Source organism: Bufo bufo, chromosome 3 (assembly GCF_905171765.1).
Source record: "Bufo bufo chromosome 3, aBufBuf1.1, whole genome shotgun sequence".
NCBI classification, from domain to species: domain Eukaryota; kingdom Metazoa; phylum Chordata; class Amphibia; order Anura; family Bufonidae; genus Bufo; species Bufo bufo.
This window is the reverse complement of record NC_053391.1, coordinates 90,357,755-90,376,664: the sequence shown is the minus strand read 5'-3', so window position 1 is coordinate 90,376,664 and position 18,910 is coordinate 90,357,755. Positions and strand designations below refer to the sequence as shown.

At 45.6% G+C, this 18,910-nt stretch overlaps 1 protein-coding gene across 1 annotated transcript in view; it reads left to right on the top strand.

Moving 5' to 3' along the window:
• ASB11 (ankyrin repeat and SOCS box containing 11) overlaps window positions 1-18,709 on the top strand; it is a 61,264-nt gene extending 42,555 nt beyond the window's left edge. The window contains exons 5-7 of the mRNA XM_040423311.1: window positions 719-853; window positions 2,310-2,501; window positions 18,329-18,709. Coding sequence (XP_040279245.1) covers window positions 719-853; window positions 2,310-2,501; window positions 18,329-18,453 — 452 coding nt within the window. The 3' untranslated portion in view covers window positions 18,454-18,709. The remainder of the gene's footprint in view (window positions 1-718; window positions 854-2,309; window positions 2,502-18,328) is intronic.
• Window positions 18,710-18,910: the final 201 nt, after the last annotated feature.

Sequence of the window (18,910 nt, the reverse complement as noted above, 5' to 3'; positions counted from 1 at the left end):
GGGGGTGATGGAAGGTGATCTGGGGCTAAGGACAGTGTTTGGTGTGTACTCACAGTTCAGTCTGCTCCTCTGCTGGATCCAACCGACGAAAAGGACCAGCAGAGGAGCAGAGAGGCCATATAACAGATCATATTTACTAATATGATCTGTTATATGGCTTGTGATTCGATTTTTTTAAAAATCAGCAACCTGCCAGCGACGATCATTGGCTGGCAGGTTGCTGATGCAATTCTCCTCGAACTTTTGCCGGCCCGCGATGCGCATGCGCGGGCCGGCTGTGACCTTAATCTCGCGTCTCGCGAGAGGACGTGCCGGCGCGTCTAGGCGGAATGAATCAACCACCTCCAGGACGTGTCGCTGCGTTCGGCGGTCCGGAGGTGGTTAATAGTGAACGCACTTCCAGATTTCCCACTATAGGATATATATGAACTTTGTTTTTAATTATTTTTATAATGTGTGTTTTTGCTGTTTTTACCTTTTCTTATTTTCTTATCTTATTTTATGTTGATTATTTATATGTGAATGGCCTATGAAATAAATAGTGATCCCGGAGTGCCAATCTCTGTCAACACTTTTAATTGGATATTCTAAGAAGTGATCAAAAGATCACCAGGGGCTGCAATAACCAGTTTTTCCAAATTTTATGAATCCATCTTTTCTATTATGAAAAGAATCCACAGGGCACAGTCATCTGGCCCACTACTTTTTGTCTCCACAGGTCACAGGGAATGTGCAGAAATGTTAATAGCTTACGGAGCAGACATTGAAAAAGAACTGCAAAACAGGGGTACCCCGCTTTATTTAGCCTGTGCCCATCAGAAAACAGACTGCGTCAGAAGACTCCTGGAGTTAGGTAACCAATACTTTGTGAAGAAATGCATGAATGAACAGTCCATCCACCTTACTGGTAATGTATAATTGATCATGGTGCATAGTAGTATACATAGTAGCTATAATGCATCAGTTTGGCTCCATTCAGTCACCATTCCGCTTTGGAGGTGGACACCAAAGACACCGCCTCTTGAAGGGGAATTATCCTTCCAGTTTCAGACTAAATCCCTGGACCGCTGACCCATTTCAAGAAATCTTCTGCAGAAAGGCAATAAATTGACCATACCAACGTCCAGTGGTTGAGACTTCTATTGTCTTCTATTCTTACTAATGAGAAACCCCTTCTATGATGGTGATAGAACTTTTTGTACACATGTTGGATGGCCTATAGTCATGTGTACAGGTCTGGGTATGATAAGATCATTGCTTTTAAATCCATCCTAGTACAGCCAAGCCTTTTTATGTACCGGTTTACAAGACTGTACATAATATTCCATGTGCTGTCTGATTTGTGATCTGTATAATGATATATTGCTAAAATAGAATAATTTTAAATAAATTAAAACATTCCATTTATGGTTGTATGTATATATATTGAATCCAATTGATCCCTTCTTCTCTCCACATTCAAATTCAATATACCGTATGGTTATGTATATAGCGGTTACTGTTGATCTCTATCACATATACAGTATGATGTGGTTTATAATATATGATTATTATTCCGATCTTAATGGTGATATTCTTCTTATTTTCAATCCAAATAGTCCACACTTATGAGTGTAGTATCTTTACTTATCGCGCATATATATATATAGTGTTTGTTATTATATATATTATGCCCATATTTCTTCTAAATCCTCATTAGATTATTTTCTCCATTCACCTTTTATATTGATAACAATTCTTCTTTAGTGATATGCCCCATACCTAACATTATGTACTTATCTTGCATATCTAGGAATTTTTTGATGCATCACATTATTTTATTTCCCTTTGAAGCAGCTGCCTGGCACTGGTTATTAAGAGTTCAGTTTGCTGTCCACCAATACCTTATCCCCAAATTCCTTTGAGTGTCCGTTTTAAGCCTCTTTTACACATCAGTTTTTTCCTCTGTGTTTGGTCAGTGATTTTCATCAGTGATTGGGAATAAAATCAGGTCTGGTTAAAATAGTCAGAACAGTAGCAAATCTTTTTGTTATACTTTGGAGGTTTCACTCCTGGTTTTGGCTCACAATCATTGATTGAAATCACTGACCAAATACGGACGTGGGAATGAGGCTTTACCCAGTGTTTTACCATTTTTGGCGTAATGATGTAAGGACCTTCTCTTCTGTATATGAGGTTTGGCACAGAACGTGACCTCCTCTGCATGGGCACACAACACTTAAAGGATTTGCTAGACCCGTGGATAGGGATGCCTTCAAATAACAGCAGCATTTTATGATATAAACCAAATTTAGTTATTCTTCTTCTAGGTGCAGATGTAAGCCATGGGAGACAGCTGGACACTCCACTGCATGCTGCAGCTAGAAGAACAAGCGAACAGATTGTCAAACTGCTTATTGATTATGGAGCTAATGTCAAGTATAAAAACATGGAGGGCAAATACCCCATTGAACTATCAGTATCCAGGAGTCCAGTAGAGCGAGCCCTTCTGGTTGCAGAAGGTAATAATTCAGATTCATGCCATGTTAATGTCACTTATCTATATAGTCTTTTCTCTTGTATATAAAGAGTAGCTGTCACCTCTCCTGATAGGTCTGCTGTAGTAACTACTTATATTCCTCACGTAGTAACAATTCTGGAGCATGCTTTCATATTTCACTGTTGTGATATTTCTCCGCAATTCCTACTACAAGGTTATGAATGAATTGCCATCAGTCTTCAATAAATTTGTGTTACCAGTTGGGTGTGTGTCCCTGCACAGTTTGACACTATTCAATCTGTACTGTCAGTGGCACACTGTGCAAGGACACCCCCCAACTGGTAACAACTAGTTGGACCTTTAGTGAAGACTCCTGGCAGTTGATTCATTGCACATGAACGTGCCGTGTTTTGTGGTTCGCAAATTGCCCATCATAAAAATGCCTATTCTTGTCCGCAAAGCAGACAAAAATAGGACATGCTCTATAATTTTTGAGGGGTCACGGAACGGAGCAACGGATGCGGACAGCACACGGATGCGGACACTAATATTTTAGTGGGGTGGCATGTAAGAGTGTAAGCATGATTTACCAATGTAATTGAATGTAGAGTGTAAATTGCCTGCTATAATTCGTTTGGTCAGTAGATCGCAGCAAAGGACTAATCTACATTCAAGTTTACTATAGAGAAAATTCTTATTCATTTACCCTGTAAAGTCAAAATACCGATAATTTAGGGGCAGGCTAGGACTCTCAGAAGGGTTATGGCGAACTGTAAATGCAGGTTTGAGGCTGCACTTTGAAAATGACTTGCTGCATCACAGTCTCCCTGTAAAGGGGAGGGGTTTCCTGGCAGAGCAGGAAGAGACCAGACGGAGGCTGCCTGGTAAATACTGAGGACGTCAGGAGAGAACCTCTGTGGAGCCAGAAACGGATTTGCGGCTCACAGGGGAGACTGACACCAGCCCCAAGTTAGACACTTGTAGTGTCGGCCCCAGGAAGCACGTGGCTGATGGTCCGGTTCATGCTGAAGTGAACCAGAGGATCAAGGAAAAGCCCCAAGAGACTGCCAAGAACTGTAAGTGCAGCTCTTCCGCATCACACCTCGTTGTACTGTACCAGTGACACTTTGGGGACATATAAGAAAGCGGCAAGATATAGACTTCACCTTGTTGGATTACAAATAGTATTGCACAATACTTAAGGATGCACCCCAAAGACAAAGCTGCTTATGGACTGTGGGGGAATATTTTGCAATAGCTAGTTTAGCGTTAGGCAGTATTACTGTTACTGTTTAATTTATGCTCTGTTGTTATCCTGTGTATATATGCCTAGCCACTTATCCATTACTACTGTTCAGTAAATTTTACTGCTGGGAAAGAACCGTTGTCTGTGTCTGTATGGCATCGTGTACCCTCTGTACCTGTGGACCCAGCCCTCGGTTTTCTTTCATTTGGCGCTGCGAGCAGGGTGAATTGATCGCCATGCAGAACCCGACTGGTTCCAAGGCGGCTCCACCGTGGCTCCCATCAGCCCTCCTGCTGTGGGGGAAGCTCTGACCATGTGTTTGCACGCAGGAGCAATGTTGAACCAGCTAGTGCGGTTTGATGGCCAAAATATGCTGTTAGAAGACTGGGCCGCACATTTTAAAAGCAACCTCAGGTTGTACAATTTGGCTTCGGATCTACAATCAGATGTGTCGCTGAATGCCCTTGAAGGGGATGCTAGACGCACTGTCATGCTGCATCCAGAAGAGGAAAGGAAGACACTGGATACTATATTCTTGATAATTGAGTATATTTACAGAGAAAATTCCGGTACTGGCACCCTTAGGTCCCACTTCTTCACTCGCTTCCAGTGTGAAGATGAGACGATTCCCCAGTTTGCTAACGCTCTCCAAGAGATATGGGCCCATATACAGAATAGAGAGGCCAGTGGTGCTAACGTGCTTGGAAATGGAGATCAAATCCTCTGGGATCAGATCCTTCTTGGATTGCGCAGCCCTTCCTCTTCGCCAGGCCCTCAGGGAGTATATCCTGGTGGATGCTATGTTGCAGTTTCAGAAGATACAAGCTGAGGCTGTGGCCCAAGACAAAGAAGAAGCGTATGGAGCTTACACCGTGAGGATGCAGGCTGTAGGAAGTCAAAGGACTCACTCTGATGGGGGGGATCTGCGAGAGACAGTGAAGGCACTTAGTGCATCCCTGAGAGAAATTCAGAGACAGTTGGCACAGTTACGGGCCCCATCAATGGCCCCAGTTCAGCCTGATTACTGGCAAAGGAGTGCAACCCCCATGGGTCCCCCTCTGTATCGATCAACTCAAGGGGCTAGAGTGAGAGACTCTATCATGCACTCTATCATACACTGGGCTGGCCTGGCACCATCCACAGAGGCACAGTTGTGTGGTCCTCCAAGGGAACGGAAAATGAGGGGGCCGCAGTGTTGGATTTGCCAAGAAAGAGGACATATCTCTCGTCAATGCCCACAAAGGGTCCTGCATCCAGAAGAGCTGCCATTTAATGGGAACCCCTCCGCGCAGTAGTGGGGCACACCGTGGGGGAGGCCAGTTGCGAAAGCACTTACCTAAAAGTGCAGATTGAAGAACAGATGGTGGGATGTCTTATAGACACCGGATCAGAAGTAACCACGATGCCAGTAGAGTTATTTGAAAGACACTTCGGTCACCTGATGAGGCCTGACAAGAGAACTGTGATCAAGCGGACAGCGGTAAATCAGACCGGTATACCTGTGTTCGGAGTGGCATGGATGAGAATGAAGCTATGCGGACAAGATGTCGGAAAGAAGGGGGTGGTGCTTGTAGATTAACCGGCTCGGTGTGGAGCTCCCGTTGTATTGGGGATGAACGTCCTGCGGGAACTGGACCAGCTCATGTTTCCAAAGGAGGGTCCGAGCTATTGGAAGAAAATGACTACCCACAAGCCTACCTAGAGGGCATTCCAGAGGTTGATCCGGACTGCGGTATCTGCAAAAGTACCCCTTAAGATAAGCCGGTGGGAGCAGTGTATGCCCCATATGGAGGAGCCTGTTCCGTACCCCTGCTACAGGAGAAGATGATACGGATGTCTGTCAGGAGCCGGCAGAAACTGAATATGATAGGGGTGCTGATAGAGCCTCTAGGCGTGTCGGAAGCCGGATGGAGCCCAGTGGTCGCCAGGACCATTGTGACCGTAATGGATGGCCATGTGTTAGTCTGGGTTGTCAACATACACGACCATGAAGTTACCTTCCATACTGGGGAAAAAGTGGCTTAGTTAAATGTGCTGCAAGGAGAACCACTCGCAGGTAGCCAATTCGTCCTACGGGCTGTTGAAGATGACGCCTGGACCTTGGCAGTGGACCAGAACTCGGTGGAGGAACCCACGCCGGAGTGGAATGGCCAGTGGATCTTAGAGCAAATTGAGATTGATGCGAACCAATTCACCGCTGAACAAATGGATAAGATTGAAGCAGTACTATGGGAGTTTCATTCTACCTTTTCCCGGTGTGAAGAGGACTTCAGGTGCACAACAGCTATAGAACATGAAATACCGACTCTGGATACTCCCCCAATTCGAGAAAGGTATAGGCAGATCCCGCCTACTCTCTACCAAGAAGTGAAAACGATGCGGTCACAGATGTTATACAGTGGAGTGGTAAAAGAGAGCCAAAGCCCGTGGGCTGCCCCAGTGGTCTTGGTGTGGAAGAAGGATGGGTCCTTGCCATTCTGTGTGGATTATTGGAAGTTAAACGCTGCCACAGTAAAGGACGCTTTCCCCCTGCCCAGGATTGAAGAGTCATTGACGACATTACAGCGGGCCAAGTACTTCTCCACTCTAGACTTGGCGAGCGGATATTGGCAAGTACCTGTGGCAGAGAAAGATAGACAGAATACAGCCTTTATCCTACCCATGGGGCTGTAGGATTTTAACAGAATGCCCTTCGGGCTGCTGAATTCTCCGGGTACATTTCAACGCCTAAAAGAACACTGCCTGGGTGAACTGAACTTTGAGTCGATTCTGATCTACCTGGATGACGTAATAGTCCATGCCCCTACGTTTGAAGAACATTTGAGAAGATTATGGCAAGTGTTAAGTAGGCTCCGTGCTCATGGTCTTAAGGTCAAACCGAGGAAATGTCATCTCTTTCAAACAAGCCTAGGGTTCGTCCTGCGGAGAGTAAGATAGAGGCAGTAAGTAAGTGGTTGCAACCTAAGACGCTTCGAGAAGTGAAAGCATTCCTAGGATTGGCTGGGTATTATCCAAGATTTATAAAAGTCTTTCCGAAGATAGCCGGACCACTACATGAACTCTTGAGAGGGACCGCCCGGGGTCCGAAGACACGACCCATATCATGGGGATTGCCTCCGCAGCAAGCGTTTGACGAGTGGAAGAAAGCCCTAATTAGTGCCCCCATCCTGGCATATACTCAGTATGACAGACCATTCACACTCTACACGGATGGAAGTCTGCATGGATTGGGAGCAATACTAGCCCAAGAACAAGGCGGGCAGGAAAGAGTCATTGTGTATGCTAGTCGACCCCTACGGGACTCTGAGCGCAATCCGGAAAATTATAGCTCCTTCAAACTTGAGTTGTTGGCGTTGGTCTGGGCAATGACTGAAAAGTTCTCAGGGTATCTCAGCGGAGCACAGATCCTAGTAAGGACAGACAATAACCCATTGGCTCATTTGCAGAATGCGAAGCTGGACGCCTTGGAACAGAGATGGATGGCAAGGCTTGCGAAGTTTGATTATGCCATCAAATACCGTGCCGGTAAGGACAACGCAAATGCAGATGCACTGTCCAGAGTCACCTGGGAAGTCTTAGCAGGTGAGGTGGACGAAAAGGATGAAGGGACTGAGATACCCGATCTTGGCAGAGTGCCTCACCAGTCATCCGTGGCCAGCTCAAGTGTTGCTGGGGAAGACTGAGGAAGAATGGGCTCAAGTGCAAGATGATGATCCTGACTTAAGGAAGATCAAATATTGTGTGAAGACTGGGTTATGGCCCAAGATTGAAGAGAGAAGTTGCTTGTCCTCAGATGGATGGAAGCTGCTGCACCAGTGGGATCGGCTACGAATCCGAAATGGAATCATGCACCGGAGGGTGTTTCTACCTACTGATCTTGAAGAAAGATGGCAAATAGTGATACCCAGTAGCCTGGCCCGAAGAGTGGCCCTTGAGGGACATGAAAAGGGTGCCCACTTTGGAGCGGAGAAGACATAAAAGTGTATACAGAGATTCGTATATTGTCCGCAGTTGGAGCAGATTGTTCGTGAAGTGTGCCAGAAGTGTCAAGCATGTGAGCTGGCGAAGCCTCCTGAACAGAGAGTTCCAATTCAAGTGATTAAAACGTCTGCGCCACTGGAGATCCTAATGATTGATTACATCTTGATCGGCTAGTCAGTGAGTGGCCACCAATATTGCCTTGTGATGACTGATCACTTTACAAAGTTCTCTGTGGCAGTACCGACCAGTGACCAGACGGCGGAGTCAGCTGCCCGTGCAGTGTGCCAACACTTCATCCAGGTGTACGGATGGCCGAAGCGGATTCATTTCGATCAAGGAGCTTGCTGCCAAGAGAAGTTGAAGGGAGAGCTGTGTCAGTTGTATGGGATTGAGAAGTTGAGGATGATGCCGTACTACCCACAGGGCAATGGGGCCTGTGAAATATTCAACAGGACACTTCTACAGATGCTCCGTACTCTGGAGAAAGAACGCAAGTTGCGCTGGCCCGAATATTTTGCCTGAACTACTCTGGGCGTATAATAATCGTGTTCATAACACCACCGGCTATACTCCACATATGTTGCTGTTCGCGGTCGTCCGGGACAAGAAGTGGCAAAAATGAACCTTGTACCTCTTTCAGAAGAGTTCCCTAGGACAGTTGACTCATGGGTGCAGGAGCACCAAGACAAACTGAGGTCTGTTCATCAGTTGGTCAATGAGAAGTTGCAACAACACACCCCTAGGGATCATCAAACAGTGCAGGATACAGCCTTGTCGCCGGGTGACAAAGTATTGGTTCGTGCTAAACAACCTACAGATAAATTGGATGACCGCTGGAACCGCAGCCATATTGTGAAACGCCAAGTGTTTCCGGAAGGCCCAGATGTACAAAGGGAAAACTCTGATGGGCCAATTCGAAGATTACACCTCAGACCTTGTCTCTCATAGAGTCCCCCCACGACAGATAATTCTGGAGATGCTCAGAAGAGACAGTCGAAGCCTGTGAGTCAAAGGGACGTAGAGTGGTGGCGGATCCCTACGCTGCCTGTACAGACTGACGAGTCGTCCGCACCCAATTGTGCAGTACCAGACACTGTTCCAGAAAATGCGCTACCGCCCCGGGGGCGTCGGGTCATGTTACTATACCAACTACAGAGAACTCAGTCCTTCGCAGGTCGGAGCGCTCCATGGCAGGTATTCCCCCTCAGCGCTATGCAGAAGACTAATTTATTTGGTAGGGCTGTCGGGACGCCAATATTTTAGTGGGGTGTTATGTAAGAGTGTAAGCATGATTTTCCAATGTAATTGAATGTAGAGTGTAAATTTCCTGCTATAATTCGTTTGGTCAGTAGATCGCAGCAAAGGACTAATCTACATTCAAGTTTACTATACAGTCGTGGCCAAAAGTTTTGAGAATGACACAAATATTAGTTTTCACAAAGTTTGCTGCTAAACTGCTTTTAGATCTTTGTTTCAGTTGTTTCTGTGATGTAGTGAAATATAATTACACGCACTTCATACGTTTCAAAGGCTTTTATCGACAATTACATGACATTTATGCAAAGAGTCAGTATTTGCAGTGTTGGCCCTTTTTTTTTCAGGACCTCTGCAATTCGACTGGGCATGCTCTCTCTCAATCAACTTCTGGGCCAATTCCTGACTGATAGCAACCCATTCTTTTCCCCTCCCCCACGACAGCACCTTAGAGAGATGGCTCCGCCCCTGGACAGGAAACCTGCATCATAAAAAGGTGGAGCCGCTCTCCCACCTCAGTGAGGTTTCCTGTCCTGGTATGGGAGCCTGCAGTTGTCGTCCTGACCTGGAAGTCCCGGTAGATGCTGGAGGGTTAGCGGTGGCGCGTTGTACCTGCCGATCATTCCTCACCCACAGGCGTCGGGGGGCAGGATGCTGGTGACGGAGATTCTGGGAGACAGAAGGTGCCGGTCCCTCAGGCGAGGAGGACCGCACCAACGGATTGAGTGTGGCCAGAAGGCCCCAAGTTGCTGCAGATTAGCCAGGACGCCACCGGATGTAGACGCTGGTTAGTGGCGTCCGTGCAGGAAGTGCCATGCGTTCTACGGCCGAGCGCTTCCGGTCAGGTGACCGGAAGTTCGGCATCCCGGCAGTTTTAAAACAAGCTATTCAGGTATGAGTGTGCTTGGGTTATTTGGACACCGGTGTCTGAATTCAGAGTGCCAGAAAGTGGACCAGGTTCTGCTCCAGTGCTATCTGTGGAGTGGTGGGTCTGCAGGAAGCTGTGTATCTCTCAGGTGAGAGGAATACTTGGTGGCAGAAGGTAACTTTGACAATGTTTCATCAGTGCAGGTTTACCTTCATTATGGATGAAGAGAGGAGGTCTGAAAGTGCGGATATTGAGATCCTGCCGCCGGTATTGTGAGTCCTAATCTCGGTCCTTAAGGGTGTAGGCTGTTCCTTAGATTTGGGTATGTTCCTTTTTTCTTAGACGGTGCCTAAGAAGGTGGTGGCCAAGAAAAAGAACAAGGAATGCCCTATCTGCAAGTGTTCACTGTCTTCTTCTTACACTAAGAAGCTCTGTCAGCAGTGCATTGAGAAGACGGTGGCTGAGGAGACCCCGAGTCTTCTGAAAGATCTAAAATCTATTATGTCAGAAGTTAAAAATACCCTGAAAGCCGGTAGGAAGAGGAGAAGAGCGGTGAGGCAGGAGTCTGACGTAGAATCGGAAGATAGTGAATCTCTCTCCGGGAATGAGGACTCTAATGATTCCTCCTCTTCTGAAGATAACACAAGAGAAGGGAAGTTCCTATTTTCAGCAGAAGATACGGACAAATTGTTAAAAGTTATCCGATCTACCCTGGAGTTGGAGGATACCAGAGAGGATAGATCTGTAGAGGATGTCGTGTTTGAGGGGCTTAGGGAAAGGAAGCGTAGATGTTTCCCTGTCCATAGATCTATTTCTGCGGTGATAGAGAAAGAGTGGAGAAAACCAGATAAAAAACCATTCATTTCTAAGACCTTTAAACGGAAGTACCCCTTTGAGGAAGAGGCTTCTACATCTTGGGACAAGGTCCCGAAACTGGATGTAGCCATTTCTAAGATTTCTAAAAGATCCTCACTGCCCTTTGAGGATATGGGATTTTTAAGGGACCCCTTAGATAAAAGAATAGATTCTTCCCTTAAGAACTCGTGGTAATCTTCTGCGGCTGCTTTTAGGCCTAGTATAGCTGCCACCGTTGTTGCGAGGTCTATGTCACTGTGGTTAGATAGGCTAGAAGGGCAGATTAGGGATAAATGCCCTAGAGAGCAGTTACTAGCGTATTTACCCACTTTCCAAAAGGCCGCTGACTTTATTGCGGATGCCGCGGTGGACTCAGTGAGGCTGGAAGCAAGAGCCGCATCCCTTTCCAATTCTGCGCGACGTGCTTTGTGGCTTAAAAATTGGAAAGGGGGTGATATGCCTTCCAAGCTGAGGTTATGTAGCATCTCCTGTGATGGCCAGTTTCTTTTCGGGTCTGAACTTGACTCCTTACTCGAAAAAGCGGCGGATAGAAAGAAAAAATTTCCCCAGGAATCTTTTACTCCGTTCAAGCAGTATAGACGGCCCTTTCGGAACCCGTCAAGATTTCAAAATAAGAAGCAGACGGGGGACAGAGAGCAGGGAGCAAGGCCTAGATCAGGAAGTAAAGGTTTTTTGTTTAGAACAGCCACAGCTCGTGCGGGAAAACAAGGAAAGCAATGACGCCATGATCCCGGTAGGAGGAAGATTAAAATTCTTCCTTCCTGCTTGGGAAAAGATGGCAGGGAAATGGTTGATAGGTCTTCTGCGGGAAGGTTTAAGATTGGAGTTCTTGAGATTCCCCGCGGAGAGGTTTCTGATTTCAAGATTTTCTCTCATTATGCTGCAAGAAATAAAAAAATTGATACGCAAAAAGGTGTTAATTCCTGTCCCAGAGTCAGAGCTAGGGAAAGGTTTCTATTCCACCCTGTTTCTAGTGAAGAAACCAGATGGGTCATACCGGACTATAATAAATCTCAGATACCTGAACAAGTTCCTGAAAGCCAGAAAATTCAAAATGGAAACTATCAGGTCAGCGATATATCTTTTATCTCCAGGCTGTCACATGGCGGTTCTGGATTTAAAAGATGCTTACCATCATATTCCGATTCACCCAGATCACCAGAGATTCCTCCGGGTGGCTGTAAGAACCGAGGCGGGTCTTCTTCACTATCAGTTCCAGGCACTTCCCTTTGGCCTTTCCATGGCGCCTCGGATCTTTACCAAGGTAGTGGCGGAGATGGCTTCCTTCATCAGAAGGCAGAACATCACGTTTTTGCCTTACCTGGACGACTTTCTGGTGGTGGCCCAATCTCAAGTGGAGTGTGTCAGGGCTCTGAATCGGGTGATGGAGGTACTTCAGTCCCTGGGGTGGCTGTTAAATGTTCAGAAGTCCAGGATGGAGCCGTCAACAAGCCAGATTTTTTGGGGTCTGGTTTTAAATTCCAGGCTGGAAAAAACTTTCCTCACAGAGGAGAAGGTAGCTGGGGTTCAGGGAAGAGTTCACAGGGTTCAGTCAGGAGAAGCCCTATCCGTAAGGAAAGCTATGTCCCTGTTAGGAGTTTTAACATCCTGCATGCCAGCGGTCCAGTGGGCGCAGCGACACTCTCGACAGTTACAGGGAGAGATCTTGGCCGCCTCGAGACGGGCAGGGACGTCCCTGGAGTCAGGTATAAAGTTATCAGACAGAACTCTTTCATCCCTAAATTGGTGGAAGGAAGTAGAGAATCTTCCCAGAACCAGTAGTTGTGACTACAGACGCCAGCCCCTGGGGATGGGGCCCTTCTGGCCCAAGAGGGCGTGGTTTTCCCTGTTGAGACCCATGTCGGTTTCGAATCCATGGATCCTGCCAGGAATTCCGGACCTATTGTCACAGGGTCCAGTGTTCCACCCGGAAGTAGAGTCTCTACATCTTTCGGCGTGGAATTTGAGAGGTCATTTTTAGCTAGTCAGGGATTTTCTAAGGAGGTCATTTCCACTCTAATGAAAAGTAGGAAGGAGGTGACGAATATTATCTATGCGTGGGTCTGAAGAAAGTTCCTGTCCTTTATAGGCGCAGTAAGGGTTTCCTGGCCGTTAGAATTTTCAGTGGTTCAGGTGTTGGATTTTTTACAAAAGGGATTGTCGCTCGGGTTGGCAAAAAGTACACTAAAGGTGCAGGTGTCAGCTTTGTCGGTCTTAGGGAGAAGGAGTTTAGCCATGGACCCTTGGGTCGTTAGGTTTTTTAAGGCAGTAGATAGGATTACCCCGGTAGCAGGCCCTAGATTTCCTCCCTGGGACCTTAACCTAGTGTTAAATGCCCTTACCAGACATCCTTTTGAACCTCTAGTCTCTTGCTCGGTTAAAGTACTTTCCCTTAAACTAGTTTTGCTAGTGGCCTTAACGTCAGCCAGGAGGGTTGGGGAGATTCAGGCCCTCTCCATTAATCCCCCTTTTATGTCCATTAGAGAAGACAGGGTAGTTCTCAGACCAGATCCTGGTTTTATGCCGAAGGTTCCTTCTAGGACAAATAGGGCTCAGGAGGTAGTTCTTCCAGCTTTCTTTTCAGAACCAAAAGATGACAGAGAGAAGGAGCTGCATTCCCTTGATGTCAGGAGGTGTATTTTGCAGTACCTGGATGTGACTAAAGACTGGAAAAAATCTTCCGCCTTATTTGTTCTGTTCGGTGGGGCTAGAAAAGGTAATACTGCCTCTAAAGCATCTATTGCCCGCTGGATCAGAGAAGCTATATCCTTGGCGTATTCAGTGTCCGGGGCGTCTCCCCCTGTTTCTGTGAGGGCTCACTCCACAAGGGCGGTGTCCACTTCTTGGGCTGAGAGGGCCAGCGTATCCATTGAACAGATCTGTCGGGCTGCCACCTGGTCTTCTCCGTCCACTTTCTATAAGCACTATAGGCTTCAGCTCGACTCTATTTCTGACCTTCTCTTTGGTACAAAGGTCTTGAGCACTGTCTCCCACCCTGAGGATGATCTCTGAAATCTCTCTCTAAGGTGCTGTCGTGGGGGAGGGGAAAAATTATGATTACACTTACCGGTAATCGGATTTTCCTGACCCCACGACAGCACCTCTTTATTCCCTCCCTGTTGGTGTAGGGCTGTGTGTTCACGGGTGTTGCAAAAAAAAAAAAAAAAAAGTGTAATAACTAAACTAACGTAAGGGGGAGTCCCTCTCATGCTCTGGAAACTCACTGAGGTGGGAGAGCGGCTCCACCTTTTTATGCTGCAAATCTCCTGTCCTGGGGCGGAGCCATCTCTCTAAGGTGCTGTCGTGGGGTCAGGAAAATCCGATTACCGGTAAGTGTAATCATCATTTTCATAATCACTTCTTGGAGTTTGTCAGAATTAGTGGGTTTTTGTTTGTCCACCCGCCTCTTGAGGATTGACCACAAGTTCTCAATGGGATTAAGATCTGGGGAGTTTCCAGGCCATGGACCCAAAATGTCAACGTTTTGGTCCCCGAGCCACTTAGTTATCACTTTTGCCTTATGGCACGGTGCTCCATCGGGCTGGAAAATGCATTGTTCTTCACCAAACTGTTGTTGGATTGTTGGAAGAAGTTGCTGTTGGAGGGTGTTTTGGTACCATTCTTTATTCATGGCTGTGTTTTTGGGCAAAATTGTGAGTGAGCCCACTCCCTTGGATGAGAAGCAACCCCACACATGAATGGTCTCGGGATGCTTTACTGTTGGCATGACACAGGACTGATGGTAGCGCTCACCTTTTCTTCTCTGGACAAGCCTTTTTCCAGATACCCCAAACAATCGAAAAGAGGCTTCATCGGAGAATATGACTTTGCCCCAGTCCTCAGCAGCCCATTCACCAAACTTTCTGCAGAAGATCAATCTGTCCCTGATGTTTTTTTTTGGAGAGAAGTGGCTTCTTTGCTGGCCTTCTTGACACCAGGCCATCTTCCAAAAGTCTTCGCCTCACTGTGCGTGCAGATGCGCTCACACCTGCCTGCTGCCATTCCTGAGCAAGCTCTGCACTGGTGGCACTCCGATCCCGCAGCTGAATCCTCTTTAGGAGAGGATCCTGGCGCTTGCTGGACTTTCTTGGACGCCCTGAAACCTTCTTAACAAGAATTGAACCTCTTTCCTCGAAGTTCTTGATGATCCTATAAATTGTTGATTGAGGTGCAATCTTAGTAGCCACAATATCCTTGCCTGTGAAGCCATTTTTATGCAACGCAATGATGGTTGCACGCGTTTCTTTGCAGGTCACCATGGTTAACAATGGAAGAACAATAATTTCAAGCATCACCCTCCTTTTAACATGTCAAGTCTGCCATTTTAACCCAATCAGCCTGACATAATGATCTCCAGCCTTGTGCTCGTCAACATTCTCACCTGAGTTAACAAGACGATTACTGAAATGATCTCAGCAGGTCCTTTTAATGACAGCAATGAAATGCAGTGGAAAGTTTTTTTTTGGGGATTAAGTTAATTTTCATGGCAAAGAAGGACTATGCAATTCATCTGATCACTCTTCATAACATTCTGAAGTATATGCAAATTGCTATTATAAAAACTTAAGCAGCAACTTTTCCAATTTCCAATATTTATGTAATTCTCAAAACTTTTGGCCACGACTGTAGAGAAAATTCTTATATTAATTTACCCTGTAAAGTCAAAATACCGATAATTTAGGGTCAGGCTAGGACTCTCAGAAGGGTTATGGTGAACTGTAAATGCAGGTTTGAGGCTGCACTTTGATTGGTACTATTTTGGGGTGCATATTTTTGATCGCTTGCTATTACACTTTTTGTGGTGATCGGTGACAAAAAATGGCTTTTTTGATACCGTTTTTTTTTTTTTTACGGTGTTCATCTGAGGGGTTAGGTCATGTGATATTTTTATAGAGCAGGCCATTACGGATGTGGCAATACCTAATATGTATACTTTTTTTATGAGAGTTTTACACAATGATATCATTTTAAAATAAATAAATATATCATATTTTATTGTCTCTATAGTCTGAGAGCCATAGTTTTTTCAGTTTTTGGGTGATTGTCTTTGGTAGGGTATCCTTTTTGCAGGATCAGATGACTGTTTTATTTTCACTATTATGGGGTGCGTATGACTTTTTGATCACTTGGTGTTGCACTTTTAGTGATGTAAGATGACAAAAAATGGCTTTTTTTTTTTACGGTTGTTCATCTGTTACGGACGCGGCGATACTTAATATGTTCACTTTTTTTATTTTTGTTACATTTAACCCAATAAAAGCATTTTTAATACAAAACAAAAATCATGTTTTAGTGTTTCCATAGTCTGAGAGCCATAGTTTTTTTTATTTGTTGGGCGATTGCCCTAGGTAGGGGATCATTTTTGCGGGATGAGTTGACTGTTAGATTGGTATTATTTTGCCGCGCATACGCCTTTTTGATCGCTTGGTGTTGCACTTTTAGTGATGTAAGGTGACAAAAAAAATGTTTTTTTTAGCACAGTTTTTATTTATTTTTGACTGTGTTCACCTAAAGGGGTTAGGTCACGTGATATTTTTATAGAGCTGGTCGATACAGACACGGCGATTATCTAATATGTCTACTTTTCTTTTTTTCCCCAATTTTTATATTTTTTGCTTTATTTTGGGAAAAGGACGCTTTTTATTTTATTTTTTTTACTTGAATTTTTTATTTTTTTTTCACTTTCTTTTTTGTCCCACTCTGGGACTTCAACTTTTGGGGTCTGATCCCCTTTACAATGCATTACAATACTTCTGTATTGTAATGCATTGGCTGTAAGTGTATTACACACTGTAAGGCTGAGTTCACACGGGCGTTGCGGGAAAAGGTGCGGGTGCATTGCGGGAACATGCGCGATTTTTCCGCGCGAGTGCAAAACATTGTAATGCGTTTTGCATGCGCATGAGAAAAATCGGCATGTTTGGTACCCAAACCCGAACTTCTTCACGGAAGTTCGGGCTTGGGATCGGTGTTCTGTAGATTGTATTATTTTTCCTTATAACATGGTTATAAGGGAAAATAATAGCATTCTGAATACAGAATGCATAGTACAATAGCGCTGGAGGGGTTAAAAAAATTTAAAATAAAATTTAACTCACCTTAATTCACTTGATCGCGCAGCCCGGCATCTCTTCTGTCTTCATCTTAGCTGTGTGCAGGAAAAGGACCTGTGGTGACGTCACTCCGGTCATCACATGGTCTGTCACATGATCTTTTACCATGGTGATGGATCATGTGATGACCGGAGTGACGTCACCACAGGTCCTTTTCCTGCACACAGCTAAGATGAAGACAGAAGAGATGCCGGGCTGCGCGAGCAAGTGGATTAAGGTGAGTTAAATTATTTTTAATTTTTTTAACCCCTCCAGCCCTATTGTATTATGCATTCTGTATTCAGAATGCTATTATTTTCCCTTATAACCATGTTATAAGGGAAAATAATAATGATCGGATCTCCATCCCGATCATCTCCTAGCAACCGTGAGTGAAAATTGCACCGCATCCGCACTTGCTTGCGGATGCTTGCGATTTTCACGCAGCCCCATTCACTTCTATGGGACCTGCGTTGCGTGGAAAAACGCACAATATAGAGCATGCTGCGATTTTCACGCAACGCATAAGTGATGCGTGAAAATCACAGCTCATGTGCACAGCCCCATAGAATTGAATGGGTCCAGATTCAGTGCGGGTGCAATGCGTTCACCTCCCGCATTGCACCAGCGCTGAATACTCGCCCGTGTGAACTCAGCCTAATACACTTACAGCTTCCGCCTGTGAGATCCATGGGGCTGGATCTCACAGGCTCTCCCGGAAGGCAGCCACGATGCCTAAGGAAGGCATCGGGCTGCCTTCCCTGCCATGGGGTCCCCGTCACACCAGCACGGGGACCCCATGGACATCGGCACAAGTGAGGATACCGCACGTGCCGCGCTCACTGCTGACCGCGGCCGTGCAAGGGTTAATGCGCCGGCATCTGGGTTTTCATCGATGCCTGGAGCATACAGCAGGGGTCCGGCTCCTGCACCCACCCGATCAGCGCGCAGTACCTGTTCTACGCTGGGATTTCTGGCCCGCATTTCTGCGCCGTACATGTACGGCGCTGGTATCCTAAGGGTTAATCGCATATATTCTCTTTTGTGGTTGTGAAGATGCTGCATAGGGATTATTGATCCCTCTCATGTGAAATCATTGTTTCCTTCTTGACTGCTGGGCAGTACGGTAGCTCAGGGGTTAGCATTGCTGCCGTGCAGCTCTGGGGATCTGGACTCCAATCTAATAAAGGACAATATCAGGCCGGATAACAGGCCGAACTGGATGGACAAATGTCTTTTTTCGGCCTTATGTACTATGTTACTATGTTATCTGCATGGGGTTTGTATGTTCTGCCCATGTTTGTATGGGTTTCCTCCAGGTACTCTGGTTTCCTCGCACACTTCAAAGCCATTCTGAGAGATTACTTGACTGCCTATGAATATTGACCCTGGTGGGTGGGTGGTTGTATTGAGTATAATAAAACTTTACACTTATAGAGAATATGTTTATTAGTCCATAAGCCTTATGACCAAGTAATACTATATCTCTGAGAAACCAATTTCCTAAGCTGTATCTTCTATTTCTTCTATAGGTCCTGCTTCCCTGGCTCAATTATGTCGTCTAAGTATTCGAAAAGTGTTGGGATCGTCATGTCTTCAAGTGGTTCCCCGGCTTGAGTTACCGAACAGACTAATACAATTTTTGTTATATCGATAGATGTTCCTATAACTCCACCAGTGTTTTCCTAGCTCATCTATGATCACGATATAAACATGATTTATCAGCACTAAAACCCCAAAAATGTGCTAAAAATTGTCTATTTATCTTTTAGTTTTCTTTTAGTTTTAGTGTCTATCTTTTAGACAATTTTCAAGGGATCTTCACTATCTACCTCTTCCCAGACACTCAAAAGTAAAACCTACAATCCACTAACTAACTTGATGTTATTTCCATTGGGAGGAGGGGGTAAGAAACTGCTAAAACCATTGCCATCACAGATTTCCGGTGTAACAAAGGATGGGCCATATTGAAATCCAACATTATGAATCTTGATCACCCTAACAGCAGACTCAGCAGGATAGCGGGGCGGCCTACATACACATTAGACAACGATCTAGTGTTCAAGTCTGTTATCCATGCAGTATATGATATTGCTACTAAGGAGGGGGCCCCA